At 44.8% G+C, this 21,838-nt stretch overlaps 1 protein-coding gene across 1 annotated transcript in view; it reads right to left on the bottom strand.

Moving 5' to 3' along the window:
* Positions 1–252: 252 nt before the first annotated feature.
* Positions 253–21,838, bottom strand: part of LOC124804900 (modular serine protease-like) — a 244,827-nt gene continuing 223,241 nt past the window's right edge. The window contains exons 11-12 of the mRNA XM_047265273.1: positions 637–793; positions 253–537 (exon numbers count right to left, since the gene is read on the bottom strand). Of these exons, the coding sequence (XP_047121229.1) occupies positions 332–537; positions 637–793 (363 nt within the window). The 3' untranslated portion in view covers positions 253–331. The remainder of the gene's footprint in view (positions 538–636; positions 794–21,838) is intronic.

Raw genomic sequence — 21,838 nt, 5'->3', positions numbered from 1 at the left:
GTGTTTAACTATGTATGAAAGTTTCCCATCTCCAAAAGGTTGACATCTCTTCAACTTATTTTATATTGGATGACTGTCACTTAATGTTTCAGTAATCATAGTTGTTTTAAATAAGGTCACATTTTAAGATTTCTTTTTTAACTTCAAAGACAGTATAATAATATCTTCTGAAAAAGACGGGCTTTTTGGGGATGACAGTTTACTGTATCCTAAAAGCACCTCTCCTGATCAAATATAAAAATCATCATCTTATTTATGTTAAGTGGAATCCAGAATATTTAAAGTTCTTCCACATTTAATTATGGCACATGTTTTACAATGTCACTGTGTTTTAATATTTGTCATAGTATATCTTGATCCAGTTCAAAAAATTGTTCACTTTTGTGAAAAGAGCCCTCTGACTTGAACATACTTTCCCTCCTCTTGACGGAACACCCAAACTCACTATTCCCTGAATGAACCATTGTTTTGTTGAGGCTGTTACCTCCTGCTCAAATGACAAGCCACCTCCACTGTCACCTTGGCAGACTGCAGAGCCTGAAAAGACCAAAGTGTGATAATTCCCTTTAAATGCACGTTCATATTCATTTTATTTTTAAAATTTTATTATTATTTATTTTATTTGTGAATACTTACCATTTATATATCCTGCACAGAATTTGTCAGGAGTAAAGTAAGGTTTAAAAGACAAAGGAAGTAGTTTGTAACACTGCTTGAACTCAATAAATGGCAACTGGGTTGTTAGGAGTGTCTCACTTGGTGCTCCACTTTCAGTGTAACCCCAGCCAGCAACCTTAAAATGACAGTAAGAACGATTTTTTAGATCTGTGTCATCCTTCCAAGGGTTGTTTTTTTTAAAAAATAAAAAATAAAAAAATAGTTATAGAAGCTTAAACATACACTGTGAAATATCAGATAAAATGCTAAAATTTAATTAGAAAATGTAAAAATATCCATCAACATTTTAGGTAATAAATATACTGCAACCAAGCTGAAGCAAATATCTATGAATAAATTTAAATAATTTAAAGGAAATAGCTTGATTGCTCAGTGCAACCCTAGTTGTTACACTCCAGAATAGCAACTATTTTGTGTGTGTGTGTGTGTGTGTGTGTGTGTGTGTGTGTGTGTGTGTGTGTGTGTAATCACACGTGTGTTTGTGCAAACTATCATATACAATATTTATATAGGAAATATGTCTCCCACAATCTGAAACGTTTATTGGATGCATAAACAAATATTGCCTCTCCCCTCCCGTCCCCCCCTAAAATGTGAAACTTGCTAAGGTGAGGTGGCTTGCATGACTCAACAGTACAGACAGCCATACTTTAGGTGCCACCACAATGGGGGTATCTGTGGGGAGGCCAGACATGTGTGTGGTTCCTGGAGAGCAGCCTTTTTGATAGTTGCTGGGGCAACAGTCTGGGTGATTAACTGACCTGGCCTTATTATGCTGGTGCACCAAATGGCTGAAAGCAAGGAAACATGCAGAAATTATTTTTCCTGGGGGGCTGCAGCTCTGCTGTATGGTTAATTGACGATGGCATCCTCTTGGGTAAAAATTCCAGAGGTAAAATACTCGTCCATTTTGATCTCTCGACAGGGAGCATTCAGGAGGATGTAAGAAATCATCACGAGAAACAAAATTGGCATTCTACAGGTCAGAGTGTGGAATGTTAGATCCCTTAATGGGGATGTTAGATCCACTAATGGGTAGGTATAGTGGGAACTAGTCAAGTCCCATGGCAGGACAAACAGGACTTCTGGTCAGGTCAGTACAGTGTTAGCAACACAAAATCAAATAGGGGTAATGCAAGAGATCTAATAACGAATATGAAAATAGGAATGTGGGCAAGCTACCATGAACAGCATTGCAAATACATTATTCTAGCAAAGATAGACACAAAGCCAACATCCACCACAGTAGTCCAAATTTATAAGTGAAGTGTAAGAATCTGAAAGAATGTATAATGCAATAAAGGAAGTTATTCCCTTGGTCAAGGGAGACGAAAATTTTAGTCCAGTGGATGACTGGAATTTGGTATTAGGAAAACAAAGTGGCAGGATAATATGGCCTGGGGTAAAGGAAAGAAAGAGCAAGCTGCCTCATAGAGTTTTGCACAGAGCATAATTTTGTGATAACTAACTCTTGGTTATATTTGGATGCAACTGAGGGACATTGGAAGGTTTCAAATTCATTACCTAATGGTAAGGCAGAGATTTTGAAACCAGATTCTAACTAAAGCGTTTCCAGGAGCAGATCCAGACTATGGCCACAGTTTATTGATTGTATCCATACTGGACCAGAGGCCGTGGTTGTCAATTTCAGTGTTAAAAAATATATCGGCTCAACCACTTGTTCATAGTGTAAAACACTATCTTAGTGTTTTACACTATAAACAAGTGGTTGAGCCGATATATTTTTTAACGTCACAATTTATTGGCTATGACTGGCAGGTTGAAACTTCAGAAACTGTGAAAAGGTAGAAAATTAATGGGGTGAGATTTGCATAAACTGGGGCACTGAAACAGTGGAAAGGAATACATCAGAAGATGAATGGGTAGTGTAGAGAGATGAAATAGGGAAGGCAACAGGTAGGAAGACAAGGCCTACCAGAACTTCTTGCGTAACACATCAGACACTGAATTTAAGTATCAAAAAGAGAAAATATAGCAAATAAAGCAGGTAAAAGGGAACACAGACATCTAAAAATGAGAGTGATATGAAGTGCAAAATGCCTACTATGGAATGGCTAGAGGTTAAATGCAAGGCTGTGAAGCATGCATAACTAGAGGAAACATTGATGCTACCTACAGGAAAATTAAAGAGATCTTTGAAGGAAACAGAAACAGGTATGTGAATCTCAAGAACTCTGGTGGCAAGATGCTATTAAGCAATAAAGGAAAAGCTGAAGGTGAAAGGAATATAGTGAAGATCTCTTTATGGTAAACAAAAAATAGAGGATGTAAGTGGAGATGAGATGGGAGATATGATGCTGTGAAAAGAATTTGTTAAAGTACTGAAAGCCCTAACTCAAATTTCCTCAGAATTCCTAAGATCCTTGGGAAAGTAATCTATGCCAAGATTATTCCATCTAGTGTGGTAGATATAAGAGAGAGAAAATGTAATAACTCAAATTCCAAAGAATTCTGGTGCTGACTGTGAATATTACAGAACTATTAATTTGATAAGTCATGTTGCACAATATTGACATGTTATTTATGGAAGAATGGAGAAAATGGGAGAAGCTGGCCTCAAGGGAGACCGAATTGTCTTCCAGAGACATGTAGGAGTATGTGAGGCGATACTGACTTTAAAACGCATCACAGACGAGACTGAAGAAAGACAAACTTGTAGATTTAGAGGAAGTTTTTACCAGCATTGACTGGAATGTACTCTTTGAAATGTTGAAAGTATCAGGAATAAAATACGGGGCCAAAAGGCTATGTACAACTTTAACACAAAACCTAACTGCAGTTGTAAGAGTCAAAGGACATGAGAGAGAAGACATAGTTCAGAAGGGAGTGAGATAGGGTTTTAGCCTATTCTTGATATTATTCTATCTGTACATTGACTAAGCTGTGAAGGAAACCAAGAAGAAGTTCAGAAATGGAATTTAAGTTCAGGGAGAAAAAACAAAAACTCTGAGGTTTGCCGATGATGCCAATTCTGCCAGAGACAGCATAGGACTTGGCAGAGCAGCTGAAGGAATGCATAGTGTCTTGAAAAAAGAGAAAATGAACAACACAAGCAAATCCAAGTACAATATAATTTGGTTTAATTAACCCTATGAAATAAAAGTTCAATACCCTATACCCAACTAGTTTTTGTGAAATTAGATGTAATATGTGGCATCGACAAGTACAAATGATTTATCTCCACCATGTTGTTGTTGTTGTTGTGGTCTTCAGTCCTGAGACTGGTTTGATGCAGCTCTCCATGCTACTCTATCCTGTGCAAGCTTTTTCATCTCCCAGTACCTACTGCAACCTACATCCTTCTGAATCTGCTTAGTGTATTCATCTCTTGGTCTCCCTCTACGATTTTTACCCTCCACGCTGCCCTCCAATACTAAATTGGTGATCCCTTGATGCCTCAGAACATGTCCTACCAACCAATCCCTTCTTCTGGTCAAGTTGTGCCACAAACTTCTCTTCTCCCCAATCCTATTCAATACTTCCTCATTAGTTATGTGATCTACCCATCTAATCTTCAGCATTCTTCTGTAGCACCACATTTCGAAAGCTTCTATTCTCTTCTTGTCCAAACTATTTATCGTCCATGTTTCACTTCCATACATGGCTACACTCCATACGAATACTTTCAGAAATGACTTCCTGACACTTAAATCAATACTGGATGTTAACAAATTTCTCTTCTTCAGAAACGCTTTCCTTGCCATAGCCAGCCTACATTTTATATCCTCTCTACTTCGACCATCATCAGTTATTTTGCTCCCCAAATAGCAAAACTCCTTTACTACTTTAAGTGTCTCATTTCCTAATCTAATTCCCTCAGCATCACCCGACTTAATTAGACTACATTTCATTATCCTTGTTTTGCTTTTGTTGATGTTCATCTTATATCCTCCTTTCAAGACACTGTCCATTCCATTCAACTGCTCTTCCAAGTCCTTTGCTGTCTCTGACAGAATTACAATGTCATCGGCGAACCTCAAAGTTTTTATTTCTTCTCCATGAATTTTAATACCTACTCCGAATTTTTCTTTTGTTTCCTTTACTGCTTGCTCAATATACAGATTGAACAACATCGGGGAGAGGCTACAACCCTGTCTTACTCCCTTCCCAACCACTGCTTCCTTTTCATGTCCCTCGACTCATGTAACTGCCATCTGCTTTCTGTACAAATTGTAAATAGCCTTTCGCTCCCTGTATTTTACCCCTGCCACCTTTAGAATTTGAAACAGAGTATTCCAGTCAACATTGTCAAAAGCTTTCTCTAAGTCTACAAATGCTAGAAATGTAGGTTTGCCTTTCCTTAATCTTTCTTCTAATATAAGTCGTAAGGTCAGTATTGCCTCACGTGTTCCAGTGTTTCTACGGAATCCAAACTGATCTTCCCCGAGGTTGGCTTCTACTAGTTTTTCCATTCATCTGTAAAGAATTCGTGTTAGTATTTTGCAGCTGTGACTTATTAAGCTAATAGTTCGGTAATTTTCACATCTGTCAACACCTGCTTTCTTTGGGATTGGAATTATTATATTCCTCTTGAAGTCTGAGGGTATTTCGCCTGTCTCATACATCTTGCCCATCAGATGGTAGAGTTTTGTCAGGACTGGCTCTCCCACGGCCTTCAGTAGTTCCAATGGAATATTGTCTACTCCGGGGGCCTTGTTTCGACTCAGATCTCCACCATAGCAAGTTTTTTTTCTCTGATGGCCCATGCCATCTTGTTTGTTAAGTTGGATGAATGAAATATTGTAATTTGGATGTCTGTAATGAAATTACAGAGTCTTACAGAAAGGGGGTGTTTCCTTGGGCTACAACCCAACCAAAATCCAACAGCGCTGTTTGCAACCTCACCTTTCTTAGGACAGACTACGTGTACCAATCGTGCTTCCGTCATACCCGAGTGCTGTACCACTTCATCAGTTTATGAAGTGGACAATACCCAACGTATATCACGAACATTTCCAGGCCATTTGGCCCCTCAATACACTTTATAGGCCTCCAACTGATCGAACAATGTGCCGCATAGTGATACTAACTGCAGTTTCTGTCCATCCGAACATGCCCCAGCTCGTCATGTCAACAGCCCTGTGCGAACATATTACTGTGCTGCTCTGCAAACGTCTGATTTTCCACCTCCCCCCACCCCCTCTCCCCCCGGCCACTGCAAGTAAACTTGCAGGGGGTTTTGGCTGCAGCCATTCATCCTTTCGCTTTTCACATGGCGCTGGCCATGCCTTCTGCATCAGACTTCCATGCCACAAACGCATCGGACACTTCTACAGCATCATTTCTCAGTGCTTTGGTGCCGTTCTCATCCGCTCAAATAGACTGCTCGCTCCCACCCTACACAGTGCCGTCTGTATCGACCACACCGGTCCAGCATACACGTCATACGGGCGATATGAGGGACTCAGATACAGAACTAGTTGTGCCTTCATCGCCACCACCAGGCCACTTACCAACCCTGCCCCTACTATCCAAGGAAAACCCAGCAACATGGTTCACACTGGTGGAGAACTTGTTCGAACTGTACCGCACCACCGATGACAGTTCAAAATTCCTGTGCCTCACGACTCAACTGCACGGACACACAGACCTGATCTGTGACCTGCTTCTGACACTGACACTTACTTTGAAGTATGACTTCACAAAACAGACTATCATCAAACACCTCTCGCATTCCCCAAAAGAGGTTATTCTACAAATAGTGTACGAGGAACATTTTGGCGACTGCACCCTGTCCCAGCTTTGGCACTGGCTAAGCCTCCTAGTGAGAGAACAGATGATGCCGGACAAAACCCTGTGGTCAGTGTGGTTATCAGAACTACCTACAAATCTCCAGGTTCATCTCCTCCCCGACACCCTGGAATCGATCAGTTGATGTCTGCAGACGGATGACCGGGTCACTCACACACCGGCCCCACCAGCAGGAGGTCACACAACAGGCTGGCACTCCTGCAGTGGTAGCTCACCCGCCCGAAGGCAGGGGCAGGCCGTGCTCTGCCTCCCCAGACTGCTGCACCACCTGGTACCCAGCATGCGCACTCCCTGCCCACCGAGCTGCTGCATATCGCACCTGTGCTGACGAACCTGGTGTATCAACACACACAGGATGATCGACCACCTCCTCTCCCAACGTACCCTCACTGTTGGTACCACACCGTATTTGGCAACGGCACAAAGAAGAGCTATCCCCGTGCAAGTGTCTGAAAAGCCAATCGTCGGATAAGTGCCAACCCATGCTACACTCCGTCCGTGCCTCAACTACATCGAATGGCTGCCTTATGTCAAAAACTATGCTTAGAGTCGCAACTGCGTCGTGGACACCAGTGCTGACGGCTCAGTCTTACCTAAATCGATGGTCACACGCCCCCCTCACATGCACATGCTCTCTCCTGCAAGCTGTAAACTCGTCGACACTGCAGACCTGTGGCTCTGTTGATCTTCATCTCGGCCTCTCTAATGTCCTCTCCCTCCCCTGGATCTCCCAAGTGGCGGACATCACAGAACCGATCCTGGGAATCGACTTCTTATCACACCACCACCCGTCTCCAAACATTTTTTCAGGATCACTGTTTCACCACACCTCTAATTCTCACTCCCCATGTGACCGCTCTCTGCCACCTGCTCTGAGTGTAAACACCGTTAACTGTTCAGTGTGCGACTCTCGCGAGCAGGACTTGGGCAACCGTGGATCGCGTCCTGCTGGAAAGTGCCACGACATGTGCCCTTGAGAACGCCATTTTGAGATACCTCACTGCACGTGCCGAGGATGTACTTGCCATGATCATTGCCTGCATCAATTCACACTGCTCGGCAGCGCCGACACCTGAACCTTCACCCACCGCACCTAACAGCTCCGCCAACAACAGCGCACAGGTTAGCAACACCACACCCATCTTGTGCGACTCCAGTTTTAACCACACAGTGTTACCCCCAACCCCCCTCCTCTGCTTCCATCAAATGTGTTCCGCTCAACATCTCTCTGACTTGTTTCGCAGTCTGACACTAACGCAACTCATGACAATCCAGCCGTCCGAGCTCCAATCACACCCCCCGCCGCCACATGCGCACTTGCCCGATGTGTTGATAAACATTCCTCCCCCCCCCCCCCCTCCCGCACCTCCCTGCACAGCTCACTCCACAGCTGCATGTGCGAAAGCAGTGCCACCAATGCCCAGCATGCCTATCACACACTGTGGACAATAGACATCCTTGCTCACACTGCCTCACGCACGGTACTCAAACTGCCATCCACACCTGCATAAACATAACAACAAAAATGTACCTTTTTCGCTGCCATCCCCCTCTCAAGCAGACAACTACACTGCTTACAAGCCATGCGCCCCTCATAAATCAACCGATGCCATGCGGCCCCCCCCCCCCCCTCCCACTGCGCGCACTGTCCACGAACATTCGGTTTCCACCATGATGAACTGAACTGTTCATCACATCATCACGTCTAAGGGCCCAACTATTGGCCACAAAGCTCGCCACTTTAATCCACCCAAGTTACGCTTGGCTCAGCAGCAAATACAGGAACTTCTTGAGGCAGGAATTTTACAGCCCTCCGATAGTAACTGGTCATCATCCAGTCATCCACACATCTCACTCCTAAAGTTACTACAGACGCTTGAAGCTAGAACTGTGATGGACAGTTATCATATACCAAATATTTCCTATTTCACTCACTTTCTCATGGGTGGTACATTTTTCAGCGTACTGGATTGCAAACACGCTTATCACCAAATCCCAGTCACACCCGAAGACATTCCAAAAATTGGTGATTATCACCCCCACTGGGTTTTACAAGTACCATTTTATGCCATTTGGGTTAAAAAATGCCACCCAGATGTGGCAACACTTTATTGATTCTCTGTTTCTCCAATTCGACTTCTGTTTCATATATCTTGGCAATATCCTGATCTTCAGCAGATCTGTGCAGGATCACAAACGCCACATCATGATAGTAAATGACACTCTCTCATCAAACAGATGGTTTGGTTGTTTGAGGGTTAAGGGACCAAACAGCAAGGTCATCAGTCACTTGTTTCAAATATGTTCCATTTCACTAATGGGACATCTCAGGAAAGTCAGAACAATAAAAGGGAAAAAGCTAAAAACGTAAAAGAGCAGTCATGTTGTCAATGGTAAAAACAAAATGAGGGAAGTCAGCAAGAGAACGAACCCAACGCTATGCTGAAGCAGCATAGGCAAGACCACCTGTGACTTAAAAGTTGCAACCGCTAGAATGTAGAAGTACGTATGGGAAAAGGAGACTAACCAATCCTTAAAAGAGGGTAAAAACAGAGTAAAAGGGGAAGAAAAGAGGATCTCGGTCAGGGAGGTGAATTGGGAATATCCAAACACGGCTTACAGTGGGAGACACCCAAACACTCACCACCCTGCCCCAACACCAGAGAGAGATTAAAAACCTTAAAACTGAGAATAAAAACCACTTTCCCGGAGGAAACCGAGAACCAGAGAGACCATCCGGGAATCGTCAGCCAACATCAAAGGTAAAGTGTGGGGGAGTCTGTACTTAGCACGCAGAGCCAAAAGAAGGGGGCATGCAACCAAACTGTGGGCTACTGACTGGAAGGCTCCACAACCACAAAGTGGGGGTGGCTCATCACGCAAAAGAAAACCATGGGTCAGCCTGGTATGGCCAATGCGGAGACGACACAGTGTGGTCGAGTCCTTTCGGGAGAGGCGAAAGGAAGAACGCCATGGGCCTGGTGCCACCTTAATGGCACGAAGTTTATTAGACAGGGGAGTAGCCTCCCAAGAATTGGCCCATGACTGTGCGAAGTGGGATTTGATGTGAAGCCGTAAATCCGCTGCAGGATGGGTTACAGAAAACAGGGGGTAAGTGACTGCTCCCCCAGCCAAACAATCAGCGAGCTCATTACCCGGGATACCCACATGGCCAGGGACCCAAAGGAAGTCAATGGAACAAGCAGCACGGTGAATATCAGCGAGATGGTCATGGATGGCAGAGACCAAGGGGTGGCGCAAAAAACACTGGTCAATAGCAAGAAGGCCACTCCAAGTCTGTACATAACAAAACGCGGTTGTGTTGGGACTGTTTAAAAAAGGTAAGGGCCTGGGAAATTGCCATCAATTCCGCAGTAAACACCCCACATGTAGGTGGCAGCAGATGATTTTCCGTTCCAACAGAGGACGTAAAGGCATACCCCACATGATCAGCAGATGTAGAGCCATCAGTGTAAAAAACAACAGCATCCCGAAACTCCCATAAAATTTGGCGGAAAAAGGAACGGAACACCATCGGTGGGATGGAATCTTTCGGACCTCGGCGGAGATCCATCCGAATTCGAGGCCGAGGAACTAACCAGGGGGGGAGGGGGGGGGGGGGGGGAGAGAGAGGAAGACAGGACAAAGAAGGAAGCTGAAAATCACGGCAAAGAGACGCAAGGCGGAGCCCAACCGGTAAACCCGCCTGTGGGCGGGAGTCAGGTGGGCGACGTCCATGGTCTGGGAACAGGATAGAATAGGAAGGATGAGTGGGAGAGGAATGGATAGCGAATGCATAAGACACCAGAAGCTGGGACCACCGAACAGAAAGGGGGGGGGGATCCCAGCTTCAACCAGGAGACTATCAACAGGGCTAGTAGGGAAGGCACCGGTGGCCAAACGGATACCACGATGGTGGACTGGATCCAGCACATGCAGTGTGGAAAGAGCAGCTGAACCATAAACTTGACAACCATAGTCCAAGCGAGACAGAACTAGAGCACGATAAAGACGGAGAAGTAGGGAATGGTCCACACCCCAAGAAGAGTGGGCAAGGAAGGGAAGGTCATCGAGTTTACGGAAACATCCTACCTTCAGGAGTCTGATATGGGGCAGCCAAGTGAGCTTGTTGTCGAAAAGAAGACCCAGAAAACGAAAGTGTGGGACCACAGGCAATCGTTGTGCATCGAGATAGGGCTCTGGATCAGGGTGGATCATAGTACGGCGACAGATTAAATAACGGGCTTTAGCGCGAAGGCGTTTGAAGGTAGTAAGGCTGGCTATGGATGGGTGCCTCTTAAAGTGTTGCAAAGCTCAACGGCGATCACAGATGGCAATGGCAATGGCCGTACTCCACCATGGGACTTGCCGGCGACGAAATGGCCCAGATGAGCACGGGACAGCAAGGCTAGCAGCGCGAACAATCGTGTCAGACACGTCACGTAGGACGTCATCAACACAACCCGACAAAGAGGGAGAAAACATGACCTGTGCAGTGTATAGAGGCCAATCGGCACGTTGGAAAGACCAACGAGGTAACCTGTCCATCGGGGAGCGGGAAGGGAGCGACAATCAACGGGAAATGGTCACTATCACAAAGGTCGTCGTGTGGCGACCAGTGTAATGAAGGGAGGAGAGAGGGAGAAGAAAGAGAAAGATCAATGGCAGAAAAGGTACTATGACTGGCACTGAAATGAGTAGGGGAGCCATCATTAAGAAGGTACAAGTCATGGTCTGCAATAAACTGGTCTATAAGAAGACCTCGTCTAGATGGAAAGGCACTGCCCCACAAGGGATGATGAGCATTAAAATCCCCAAGGAGGAGGAAGGGAGGAGGAAGTTGCTGAAGAAGGGCAGTAAAGGCAGCGGGTGTAAGAGTCCTGTCAGGAGGGAGATAAAGATTGCAAACTGTGACCGCAGAGTCTAAGTGGACCCTAACAGCAACCTCTTCCATTGTAGTTTGAAGAGGAATCCAAGTGCTAGCAATGTCTGTACGGACCAACGTACAAACGCCACCAGAAGCCTACAGGGGTCCGACCCGATTTCGACAGAAAACATGGAACCCACGGAGGGTCGGTGAGTGAGCATCAGTAAAATCAGATTCCTGGAGAACCACACAAGCTGCAGAGTAGGACGAAAGAAGGGATTTCAATTCTGGAAGGTGACGATAGTATCTATTACAATTCCATTGGAGAACCACAGAACGATGATTTAAATGGGGGCTGAACACACTAAAGCCAGTCATACCGCCGGGTCCCCACTCGTCACCGACAAGGAGGGGGGCAACATCCATGAACGACAGGTCAGAATCCGGTTGTGAAGTCGGAGAAGGGACCTCCGGTGACACCAGAGGCTCTTTGTCCTGGGACTTACGTTTCTTCTTCTTTTCAGGCTGAGATCAAGGAGGGCTGTGTGGCATAAAGGAGCCAGCTGCAGCAAGATCAGGAACAGAAAGACACCGGGCGACCTGGGGGCCAACAGACTGCGGCTCTTGCAGTCGTCACGCGGCAGCAGACCTTTGGCCTGGAAGGTGCCGGGAAGGGGCATCCCAGGAGAGGCGCCCTTGACCGGCAGATGCCGAAGGAGTGGGACACTTCTCCGGCTGGGGAGGGGGAGCAGCGCCCAGAGGAGAAGGTGCGGGAGCTGCAGGGGAGGTGGGGAGGAGAGGGGTCCGGGATGGGGTAAGGAAGGGGGAGGAAGGGGGTGAAGATGTAACCAAGGCGTAACTAGATGTCATGGACACAGGGTGAAGACGTGTATATTTCTTACAGGCCTCTGTGTAGGTTAAACAATCGAGGGACTTTTACTCCTGTATCTTCTTTTCCTTCTTATATACTGGGCAATCTGGTGAACGTGGAGAATGACTACCATGACAATTTACACACACAGGAGGGGGAACACAAGGACTCCCCTCATGGAGTGGACGTCCACAGTCACCACAGAGGGGGGGCCTGTGAACAGCGGGAAGACGTGTCCAAAACACAAGCACTTAAAACACCTCATAGGAGGTGGGATGTACGGCTTCACATCACAGCGATAAACCATAATCTTAACTTTCTCAGTGAGGGTATCCCCTTCAAAGGCCAGGATAAAGGCACCAGTATCAATGCGATTGTCTTTAGGACCCTTCTGAACATGCCGAACAAAGTGAACACCCCGCCATCCGAGATTGTCCCGAAGTTCCTTATGAGTTTGAAGGATGAGGTCCCTGTGAAAAATCACACCTTGTACCATATTTAGAGACTGGTGGGGGGTAATGGACACACAGGAATTGTGCCAAGATGGGTAGAGGCACGAAGGGCCACAGATTGGGTAGCTGAAGCAGTTTTGATCAGCAACGAACCCAACCGCATCTTGCTCAGGGAGTCCAATTCGCCAAACTTGTCTTCAATGTGTTCCACAAAGAATAAAGGTTTGGTATTGGTGAAAGTATCTCCATCAGTTCTGGTGCAAACTAGATAACGGGGGAAAGGTTTCGCCCCTAGCCAACAGGCCTGACTCTCTTCCCAGGGGGTAGCCATGGAAGGGAAGGCCGAAGGGGCAAGAGAAGCAGCAGTAGAAGAATCAGTTCCACAAAGAGAGATGGCCGCAGAAGAACGGCCAGAGTTCTGAACCCGTATGCGTTTCATTTGCATAGTGTCCGCCCTGATACCACCCACTCCGATCAGGGACTCTCCTCACGGGCGCCACCCAGCCACAGCAAGGGCCGTCTGGCACGGCGGCCATTGCCGGGAGTTCCGATGCTCCAGGATGACGAGCGACCACTCCAAGGCATGCTTGAGGAGGTCACAGCTCAGGTATCAGAAGTGTGATCCCTATGTGTTCAGGGGGCTCAACCAAAAGGGTACATAGCGACCCCACCACACTGGCTGGCTACCGTGCTGGCTATGCACCCTAGCATCAGACATCGACGTGAAAGAAAAGGTGGAATGTACTAGGAGGGCGCACGTCAGAGACACTAGGTAAGGTGCTCTTCCCCAAATGGCTCACACTATGGAGGAGAAATTTTGTAATGGAGGTCAAACCCCAGAGGGGGACCAAGGAATGCCAAAAGGAGGAGATGATTACGCAACAAAGCCGAATTGTAAAATCAACAGAACCAGGAGGATAGCGGGGGGCAACATAAGCAAGGACACCAAGAGAGGGAGAGGAGAGGGCGACGGCAAAGGAGCAAGGAGAGGAAGGGGAAGGAAATGCAGCCCTGGAGAGAAAGAAGGCTGCAATAGCTCGGGGCCCTGTGCTCGTCACGCACGTATCCACAAAAAGAGTTGTGGACCCCCTGGGGGTCATCAAACAGAGCTGATATCAACACCAACAAACTGCAACTGCGCCAACAATCTGTCCAATTCTTGGGTTACGCAGTCTCGGCCACTCCACCACCACCACCACCACCACCACCACCACCACCACCACCACCACCACATCGAAGGTGCACTCGATCTCATCCATGCCACTTCCTACCACATGCAATGAGCTCCATCAGTTCCTGGGAATGATAAACTACTACCGTTGTCATGTACCTGCTGCAGCAGAGACCCAGGCCACTCTCACTAATGCCCTCACTGACAAGCAAACTTTAGGGACGTGCCCCATTCCGTGGATGGAACCAATGCCCACAGCCTTCCAGGCCTTGAAAGACTCTCTCGCATGAGCTGTCACCCTCACTCATCCAATCTCGGATGCTATACTCTTCATCACCAAGGATGCCAGTGATTCTGCAGTAGGTGTGCTCCTACAACAATGCCACAGTGACGTGGTCACATCACTTTAGTTCTTTTCAAAGAAACTTTCATGCACCCAACAAAAATACTCTGCCTCCGACCGTGAATTTTTAGCAGTTTATGAGGTGGTGAAACACTTCTGCCCTGATGTCAAGGCCAACCTTTCCACATCCTGACTGACCATAAGCCAGTAGCAGATGTCATACACAACCACCCTCTCAACCCTCTCCCTCGTCGCTTTTGGGTTTTCGATTTCATCTCTCAGTTCTCTACTGACGTCCAACATACCAAAGATGCTGACAACATCATTGCAGATTTCCTTTCCCACATTAGCACCACCTCAATGGTCGTCAAACTTTCCAACGTTGTGTCCCTACAGAACCAGGATGACGTTACACACCAACTTCTCAACAGAACCTCCACTTCACTGTCGTTCACCAAAGCAAAATTTGCTGGCATCTGAGAGGAAGCCTGGTGTGACTCCTCCACCGGCACCCTCCAATCCCTTATTCCCACCCCCCTCCACTGTTCAGTGTTTGACGCACTACATTCTCTAGCAAACCCCAGAATTAAGCCATTGACATGCCTCGTGTCCGAACGATTTGTGGGGTGAGACATGAAGAGCAGTTGTCAGACCCGGGCGTGGAACTGCATTACCTGCCAGTGCAACAAAGTCAGCAGGCTCACTGTTCCATCTCTCTGCAAATTCGACATCCCAATTGGCTGCTTTCGTCTCATACACTTGGACCTCATCAGCCCCATCCCGTCCCTCCCTCTCAAGAGGGTTTCTGTTATGTTCTTTCTTGCATCAATTGTTTATCTTAGTGTGCAGAGGCTGTACCTCTCACCCACATAACTGCCATACTGTGGCTAAGGCTTTTGTGTCTTCCGGGACTTCCTGCTTAGGCTGCCCCACTACCATCACTACCAACCAGGGCCGGCAGTTTGAATCTGCTCTCTTTGCCCACCTCTGCTAGCTGTGTGGTATCAACAAATGTCGCATGACTGCCTATTACTCCCAAGAAAATGGACTAGTAGAATGGTGGCATCGCACTTTCAAGACAGCACTGCAGTGTCACGACAGTCTTTGGGTCGAGGCCCTCTCACATGGGTACTTCTCGGTCTACGGTCATCTTACAATCCAGATATTGAGGGCACCATGAGCGAGTTCATCTATGGTCAAAACCCTGTCCTTCCTGGGGAGCTGTTGCAACATTCCCCCCCCCCCCCCCCCCGCCCCATAATCCCCCCTCCCAAAAATCCCAACTTCATATGCCAGATCCATATTCATTTTGCGAACATTTCCCTGACCCCCTCCCCATCTAGCCAAACTCCCCCCCCCCCCCCCCCCCCCCCCCCGCTCGTATGTGCCTTCAAATCTCCTTTCATGCAAGTTCGTTTTTCTCTGTGATGACACTATCCGGGCCCCACTTGCCCCATCATATTCAGGCCCATATGAGATCATAAACTGCACCACTAACATGATGGACATCTGGGTTGAAGGTTCACTGCTCACAGTTTCTCTCCACCATGTGAAACCAGCACACCCCAATCCAGCATTTTTCACGCCTGATGACATTATGCAGCACCCCAACAGTGAGGACTCGCACTCAAGCTATGACCCATCAGAGCTGCTGCTGCAGCCATCACCCAAACATGCGTCTGAATCACCATCAACACTGTTCATCGGGTTCTCACTTTCTCTCTCCACCCCCAGTTCTGCAAACTGATGTCCCACCCGAATGTGTGGAGGGCATCACTATCCTCATCGACGACAAGCACATCTTCATCCTGCTGCAAGACAACTTGCCCTACCTGACCAGGGACCCGATTCATCAAACGATTGCCTGTTCCCGCGTGGGGTCAACCACATGCTCCTCCGAGCTATGGTAACCCCCCTAGGGAAGGTTACAGTTCGAATGCTGCCAGCCGATCATGCAGGGGATACAGTCCCTCCCCACACCGCTCCATCCTCATCCTCATGCATAGGCTGATGCCTCGTCCGCCCACCTTGTAGCGTGGTCCCTGCCACAACAACTTCTGGGGATGGATATCTGCATCACATCACTCCCATCTCCCTCACTGCCTTCACTGCCAGACATGCCCACCTTCCACTGCACTCAAACCATGCTCCACACTGTGTGTGTGTGTGTGTGTGTGTGTGTGTGTGTGTGTGTGTGTGTGTGGGGGGGGGGGGGGGAGGGGGGGGGGGGGCGCACTGTTTGGCATCAACAAGTATGAATGATGTATCTCCGCCATCCCAAGTTCTTTGACTCTGTTAATCTAATGGCCCACGGCATCTTGTTTGTTCAGTTGGCTTTAAGATTTTGTAATGTAGACATCTGTAATGAAATATACCGAGTCTTACAGAAATGTGTATGTTTCTTTGGGCTACAACCAAACAGAAATCCCACAAATACATGTCAACTAGTAAAATGTTTTAAGTATCAGTTAGTATGATTTTTAGGTATGGCAGACATTGGAAACTGTCTTGAAAATGTAGAACAACAACACACTTTTTACACTTCCATGCCATTTCACACCTTTTTCTTACTGAGTAGCTTACAACACACTTACTTCTGTCATTTTTATTCTTTTCACTTTGGGGCATTTGGAATAGGAAAGGAGCCCATGTTTTATTCAACTGTTCTCTTATGTAAACATTGATCTTCTCACAAATTGGTCTGAACAATGGCCTCATACATTCTGAAAAGTACATAGTATATACACTGGCCGTGATTTATATTTATTAAACAAATCATCACATACAGCCACTGTAAACCTTGAAGGGAAAGGCAATCACTACCAATATTTTCCACTACTGTTCATTCACTCTGCTTTATCTGCATCATAGAAGGGGACATGTTTTGAACAGACCAACACCACTCACCATTATTGTCACTTACATCACTAACATCAGAATCAGGTTCACTTAGGTTCTGAAGATCTGCAAGCAGTAGTCCAATTATCACAGAAAGGGAAATCATCTTTGTGATCATCACATGAGACACACTGTCTGCACTTCATTTTAGAATACACTAGCAAAATCAGCAATGCTTTTAATTTTTAACTTGTATGGAAATTGGACATACATCTTAATCTCCTTCAATGCCCTCTCTCTGTCCATCTTCCCTTTCTCCCAATCTATTTCCATTTCCTCCTACCTCTCTCTCTCTCTCTCTCTCTCTCTCTCTCTCTCTCTCTCTCTCTCTCTCTCTCTCTCTCTCTCTAGCCTAGAGCTTTCTTTATTGTCATTAAAATGTTATTAAAATGAATGGTCAAATAAGTTGAGATCAGTGGTACATGACCATAAGAAATCTCCAGCAACATGCTGGATCTGTGAGGGTAGTAACTTCAATGACAGTATACTGTATAGTTTTACACTGCAAATGAGTAAGATTACATTCAGACAAGTCAGATTTCACAGTTGTATTCTAATCCTAAGATAATAAACCTTAAAAACAATTTTCCTGTTTTCTGTTAAATGCAGCTGTGAGGAAAAAATGAAACCCCACATTTTCACAGCACTGCACTTTCTTTCACACAGTTTGTTTAACAAAAAATATACACATTGCTGTTTAAAAAATATGTGGCCTCTGTCTGTCTGAATGTTAATTAGAGAATTGTGTAAAAATGTGAAGTCAGTCAGTTCAGAGCATTTCAAGAGTTTTTCCATTTCCCCCTATACCCTGCCCTAATGTTTATTAGAGTATTGTGTAGAAATCTGAAGTAAATAGATCAAACAACTTGTCTTTATATAGTGGTGTGGATTTAAGAGCCACTGATTAGCTAGAAACTGAACTCTACACAGTTTTATTGCACACCACTCATCATACCATTTAAGTACCATAGCAACTTTACGTGACTACAGCTTGACACCTCGTGTTATTGGGTTAAATCAGGTGATTCTGAGGGAATCAGATTAAAAAATCAGGCACTATAGGTATTAAATGAGGCTCACTATTTCGGCAGCAAATTTACTGATGATGGTCAAAGCCAAGTATGTGAAATGCAGACTGCTCACAGCTAGAAAAGTGTTTCTGAAAAAGACAATATTATGAAAAGGAATGTTGCTACTCACCACATAGCAAAGGTGCAAGTCACAGAGAGGCAAAACAGAAATACTGCAAAACGAGGCTTTCAGCCAAACCTACAAAGGTCACATTGCAAACAGCAGCAATTGATGGGAGAAGCAAAGTAGATGGTGGAGGTAAGGAGGAGAGTAGAGCAGAAAGAGGGAGGGATAGCAGCAATGGGGTGGGGGCATACAGGGATGGGGGTGAGAGAGCAGGGCAGCTAAGTACAGTCGGGAAGTTAGATGGAGGGGGAACGGAGAGAAGTAAAAAGATTGTGGTGTGTTAGTGCAATAAAGGGCTGGAATGAGAACAAGGAAGGGAACAGGTGTATGAAGGACATTGACTAACGAAAGTTGAGGCCACGAGGGTTATCGGAACATAGGATATTCTGTAGGGAGAGTTCTACCTGCACAATTCAGAAAGCTGGTGTTGGTGGGAAGGATCCATATGATGCAGGCTGTGAAGCAATCACTGAAATGCAGCACATTGTGTTGAACAGCATGCTCAACAACTGGGTGGTCCAGCTGCTTCTTGAACACAGCTTGTCGGTGGCTGTTCATGTGGACAGACAGATTGTTGGTTGTCTTGCTTACATAGCGTGCAGCACATTTCACAGGTACCCCTGCCTTTGATGAGATAGATGATGCTTGTGACCAGACTGGAGTACATGGTCATGGGAGGATGTATCAAACAGGTCTTGCATCGAGGGATATGGGCCATGAAGCAAGTGGCTGGGAGCAAGAGTGGATCTTCCACAATGGTATTCTGTTGCCCACCAAACCTAAGGAATATCATCATCCATCTCTACTCCACCCCTGCTCCAAACCCCTTGTCTCATGGCTCATAGCTCTGTAATAGACCTTGATAAATCCACACACTACCACTTACTGAAGTCTAGTCACAAACATCACCTATCCCATCAGAGGCACAGCTACCTATGAAAGCAGTCATGTGATGTATGAACTAAGTGGCAACCACTATGCTGCATGACAACCAACAAGCCATCTGCAAGTTTATTTATTTATTTTTGACCCAACATCAACTGATTATTAAAAAAAAATTGTGTTCCAGTCTTCTGGATAAGTCAGAGAGCCTTACTTACTAGAGTTGCATATTATTACCTAGTATTACTATCCACACAAATTTTTCTAAGTTTAGTTGAAACAACAACATTACATATGTGGACTACATAAAAAATAATTTGCTATTGCAATACATAAATCTGAGATTCATATATTTACCATTTGTGATACAGTCTAAGATCACAGATGTATCACTTGTCATAAATGTGTTGACATTAGTTATTACTACTGGAAACCATAACTGCCAATAAACAAGGAAAATTATAGCAAAATTAAAATATGTCAATACATGTATGGCACTTGATATATCTGTGATAGTTTTTCTGCCATTGATGATGGTTTAAGATCGAAACTGGTAGCAAAATAATTAACATTATCACAGGCAGCACAGTGTTATGCATTTTGAAAAATTTGTACATGATGTTGACCAGTGCCTAAGCAAGATGTTCATAATTTAATCATTGCTACCACATGGTTTAAGAACCATAAAAGAAGGTTGTGTACCTGGAAGAAACCTGGAGACACCAGAGCATTTCAGGTTGATAATATAATGGTAAGACAGTGATTTAGGAACCCAGATTTTAAATTGTAAGACATTTCCCATGGAAGATGTGGGCTCTGACCACAATTTGTTAGTTATAAACTGTAGATTAAAATGAAGAAATTGCAAAAATGTAGACATTTAAGGAGATGGGACCTGTATAAGTTTAAATAACCAAAGGTTTTGACAGGTTCAGAGGGTTGACTAGAACAGGGGAAAGGAATACAGTAGAAGACAAATGGTTAGCTTTAAGAGATGAAATAGTGAAGGCAGCAGAGGATCAAACAGGTAAAAAGACAAGACTTAGTAGAAATCCTTGGATAATACAAGAGCTACTGAATATAAATGATCAAAAGAGAAAATATAAAAATGCAGCAAATGAAGTAGGCAAAAGGGAATACAAACATTTAAAAAATGAGTGACAGGAAAATGTACAAATTTAGAAGCATATTTCAATAGGGGAAAGGCAGATACCACCTACAGGAAAATTAAAGAATCCTTTGGGGAAAATAGAAGCAACTGTATGGATATCAAGAACTCAGATGGGAAACCAATACTAACAAAAGAAGGCAAAGCTGAAAGGTGGAAGGAATATATAGAGGGCTATACAAGGAAGATAAACTAGAAGGCAAGATTATAGAAAGGAAGGTGGACTTAGATGTTTCACAGCTCTATCAGATTCTTCTCACAATTATTATTATTATTTTCGATTATTCCCATTTAAGAGAGCGTTTGAACTTGAATTCATTTATGATGATTGTTTATGTTTTTTCTGAGCCCAAATTTTCTTCATGTGTTCACTGTGTTGTTTCTTTCGCTCCGCTGTCCATTTGCATCCTGGTCTCTTCTGTGTTCTGGTGTCAAATTTATGTTTTTTGATGATGTTTCTGAATTCAGTTCTATTTTCTGCATCATTTACTGTTATGTGTGCTTGCCTGAGGTCGTCTTCAACTTCTTTTATCCATTTTGTTTTTTCCCCGCCTGAGTTGATGACTTTACGAATTCGCTTTGAAATTCTGTTTTCATTCATCCTGTGGATATGTCCGTAGAACTGCATTCTTCTTTTCCTTATTGTATCTATAATCTTGTCTGTATATTTGTATAATTCTAATGTTGGTCTCTTCATCCAGATTCCTTGCTGTTGTATCGGGCCAAAAATTTTCCTGAGAATTTTCCTTTCTTGTTTCTCTATTTCTTTGATTTTAGTTTGCCCACCTATTTGTGTTGTCTTCTCACAATATAATATCTAAGTCAAAACAAAGCCCCTGGAGTAGATAATATTCTTTCAGAGCTACTGATAGCCTTGGGAGAGCCAGTTATGACAGACACTCATCTCATGTGCAAGTTGTATGAGGTAGGCGATATACCTTCAGACTTGAAGAAGAATGTAATAATTCCAATTCCAAAGAAAACAGTTGCTGACTGATGCTACATTTATGACTTGGAGAAAGCTTTTGATAATGTTGGCTGGAATACTCTTTGAAATTCTGAAGGAAGTAGGGGTAAACACAGTGAAAGATTGTTTAAAACTTGTACAGAAAAGAGATGGCAGTTATTGAAGTCAAGGGGGCATGAAAGGGAAGAAATGTTTGAGAAAGGAGTGAGACAGGGTTGTAGCCTATCCCCAGTGTTATTGAATCTGTACACCAAAGACGTGGTAAAGGAAAGCAAAGAAACATTTTGAGTACAAGTTGAAGTTCAGGAGGAAAAAAAAAAGAAAAACCTTGAAGTTTGCTGATGATGTTGCAGTTCTGTCAGAGATTGCAAAGGACTTGGAAGAGCAGATGAACGGATTGGACATTGTCTTGAAAGGACACTATAAGATGAAAATCAGCAAAAGCAAAACAAGGATAATGGAATATAGTCAAATTAAACCAGGGAATTAGATTAGGAAATGAGGCACTTAAAGTAATAGATGAGTTTTGCTATTTGGACAGCAAAAAACGAGAGAGGATGTAAAATGTAGAC

The sequence above is a fragment of the Schistocerca piceifrons genome, chromosome 7 (assembly GCF_021461385.2).
Source record: "Schistocerca piceifrons isolate TAMUIC-IGC-003096 chromosome 7, iqSchPice1.1, whole genome shotgun sequence".
Taxonomy (NCBI): Eukaryota; Metazoa; Arthropoda; class Insecta; order Orthoptera; family Acrididae; genus Schistocerca; species Schistocerca piceifrons.
Note: the sequence above shows the minus strand (reverse complement) of the source record. Positions and strands in the feature narration are given on the sequence as shown.